This window comes from Antrostomus carolinensis, unplaced genomic scaffold, assembly GCF_000700745.2.
Source record: "Antrostomus carolinensis isolate BGI_N321 unplaced genomic scaffold, ASM70074v2 scaffold40732, whole genome shotgun sequence".
In the NCBI taxonomy this organism is placed as follows: Eukaryota; Metazoa; Chordata; class Aves; order Caprimulgiformes; family Caprimulgidae; genus Antrostomus; species Antrostomus carolinensis.
This window is the reverse complement of record NW_010300923.1, coordinates 1,505-4,649: the sequence shown is the minus strand read 5'-3', so window position 1 is coordinate 4,649 and position 3,145 is coordinate 1,505. Positions and strand designations below refer to the sequence as shown.

At 44.6% G+C, this 3,145-nt stretch overlaps 1 protein-coding gene across 1 annotated transcript in view; it reads left to right on the top strand.

Moving 5' to 3' along the window:
- Positions 1–2,938, top strand: part of VOPP1 (VOPP1 WW domain binding protein) — a gene marked incomplete at its 3' end in the record, with an annotated part of 19,385 nt that extends 16,447 nt beyond the window's left edge. The window contains exons 3-4 of the mRNA XM_029083830.1: positions 375–452; positions 2,802–2,938. Coding sequence (XP_028939663.1) covers positions 375–452; positions 2,802–2,938 — 215 coding nt within the window. The remainder of the gene's footprint in view (positions 1–374; positions 453–2,801) is intronic.
- Positions 2,939–3,145: the final 207 nt, after the last annotated feature.

Here is a 3,145-nt window from a genome sequence, read left to right as displayed (position 1 = left end):
CCGGGGGGCGGAGGGGAAGTGAGTGAACGGCTGTGTTGGCTGCTAGCCAAGGGCTAGCCCAGTGAAACCACCACAACTTACTCTGGCCAAGGGTAGTCTGTTCTTGTTCATAGACCCACAGAACAGTTTGGATTGGAAAGATCCTTTGAAGATCATTTAGTCCAACCTCAGCCGTGGGCAGGGACATCTTCAACTAGATCAGATTGCTCAGTGTGCTGTCCAACCTGACCTCGAACACTTTGCCTCCAAGGCTCATGGTGATGTTGTAAATCACGCCTAGGGCAGGGGTGCCAGTGGCATCAGAGTTGGGGGTTCCCTTTTGATCTCAGTGACAACCCCTCCCCTAACACCCTTTTCTCTTTATGTCTCTGCAGATGTCGCTCCTATGAAGATTGCTGTGGGTCAAGATGCTGCGTAAGAGCTCTCTCTATCCAGCGACTATGGTATTTTTGGTAGGTCAGGGCATTTGGGAATTTTATGTTTGTCCTGTTCTTGTCTTGTTTGTAGGACTTAAATCAGGGTATTGCCAACCCTAGTATTTTAAAGTAAAATAGGTGCAAGTACACAGTAATGCATATATGTACACATAAATGCAAGGACTTTGGGTTTTTGCTTATAAAATTCAGTGAGAAAACACTGAAAACAGTTACTCATGTCAGGTTGACCTTCCCTGCTTCCACATCCTGCTGGTCTGGCCCTGCTTTTATCCAGAATTGCTGAATTCCTTATGCCTGTCCCAGCTCCTACCAAGTTTGTCCATTTTTTTGGGCACTCAGTTCCAAAAGAGGATTGTATACGGAGAATTGTGCATTTAGGCAGAGTTTAAGATACTCTTGCCTGCTGAATGGAGACTTCAATTAAAAAGGAAGAGAAGTACATTTATGACGATGAGGATTTCACTGGAGATGACAGCAAGGGAAAAGAAGGCAGGAAGATTTGAGCTTGTGAAATCAGCAGCTCAGTAATCTGGATAAAGCTTAAACTAATCACTGTTATATGCATAATGAAGAAATAAGGTAAATTCGTTTTGGAGAAGAATTTAAGAAAGCACCTGAATAAAACCTCATGACAGTAAAGAGAAAGCAAAAGCTCTCTTAGAAAACCTGATTTCAGGCATTTTCATGTGGAATTTGAAGACTGCTTAAAAAGAAATAAAAAGCCTTCAAAATTGAAACGAGTAAACAGTGAAAACCAGAAGCCTGATATATCCCATAATCCAGAGATTTCCCAAAGCTGACTGTGGGATTTCAGCATGCAGTCCTTACTGAAGAGCTCTGCATCTCAGTCCCTGGGGTGACGTCGTACATCTCTGTTTTTCTGTTCAGAACAGATTCTTTGCAGGAACGCTGCCAGAAGGGGATGTATTAATATTGGCTCAGGGAAACAGCACCTCCTTCTACTCTCATTTCCACTGTAGAAACAAGAACAGAATTTGACCCTTTGCATGAAATACCTCTTGCTGCCGTGCAGTGTCACACTGTTCCTCTCAGACACCTGGGAATGCTCCAGAGGAGATGAGCATGGCTTGCCTCTGGCCAACTTTGGTGGCCTCTGGCCAACTTCCATCCCTTCCAAAAGAGCACAGTTGTCATTGTCTTCCAGTAAAAGACCCTGAAAAGAGGTAGCAATTACAGGCAGAAGAACCATTGGAGTTTATGAGAGCTTGCATCAGTCACAAGCATGTCTGATAACTACTCAAAAGCCACTGTCAGAAGAACAAAATCTTCTGACGTGCCCTTGCTGCATGTGCCTGTTTCCACAGCACCAAGGCAAGGGAATGATGAGGACAGTTCAGTTTAGTCAAGTCAGAAGAGGAGCTGAGAGAAGAACTGGAGGAAAATTGTCTTTTTTTCTGGAGAATGTATATCCCATCTGAGAAGCACAAAGCAAAGTTTGTCATCTTCAGTGCTGAATGCTTCAGTCTTCTGGTTTGAGCTTAAATGCCAGCTACCATATTTCCCATGGGAGACAAAATTACAGTGTTCAACAGTTTAAGAACATCTAAGGATCTTCTTTTAAGGACAACTGCAGAATAGTATTCCTCTTTGTCCCCCACAAACCTCCTGGCTAGCCTCGGTGCTGTAAATACGAGTAAACACGAGGCTTGTATCCAAGATACACAGTTTGAAACTGTACTGACCTTCAATTTCAATTCAGCATCCTGGTGGCAAAGGTCAGGTATGAACATGAACTTTCCAAAAGTTTAAGGGTCTTTTAGTTTCAGATTTGTATTTTATGTGCCAGAAAACATCAGACAGGAGTACTGATCACTAAAGATGTCCATAATATATCCATAACTGCCCCATGTGTGCTATCTCAAATGACATAGACCTGCTCTCAAGAGACAAGCTATTTAAGAATCATAGCATCATAGAATGTTGTGAGTTGGAAGGGACCCATCAGGACCATCCAGTCCAACTCCTGTCCCTGCACAGGACAATCCCAACATTCAGACCATGTGTCTGAGGGCCTTGGCCAAATGCTTCTGGAATCTTGTCAGGCTTGGTGCCATGAGCACCTCCCTGGGGAGCCTGTTCCAGGGCTCCACCACCCTCTGGGTGAAGAACCTTTTCCTCATGGCCAACCTCAGCCTCTGCTCCTGGCGTTGGTCACCAAGGAGAAGAGATCAGCACCTGCCCCTCCTCTTCCCCTTGGGAGGAAGTTCTAGACCCCCAAGAAACCCTGATAAGTCGTAGGCTGACGATTGCTAGATGATACTTGAGTTTTTCTCAGTGTATAGTCTGGGTTTCAGAGCTGCCTGAGTGCCTGTGGGTTTTGACTTCCCTCTTCTCTTTGCCCAGGTTCCTATTGATGATGGGAGTTTTGTTCTGTTGTGGAGCCGGTTTCTTTATCCGAAGGCGGATGTACCCTCCTCCACTAGTAGAAGAACCTTCTTTTAACGTGTCTTACACCAGACAACCAGTCAACACTGCATCAGGTCAGAGACTGCTCATTAAACAAGTGTCACTGATTTCTTACACATGCTAATATTTAAAAAGGGTGGGTTTGAGGGGTTGGTTTGGTTGTTTTTTTGGAAACTGTGTGATTTGGACAAGGGATTGTGCTGCACCAAACCATGCAGCCACCTCCTATGATGAGTGAAGTCTCCTGCTTTTCCAACAGCATAGTTCAGCTGCAGTGTATG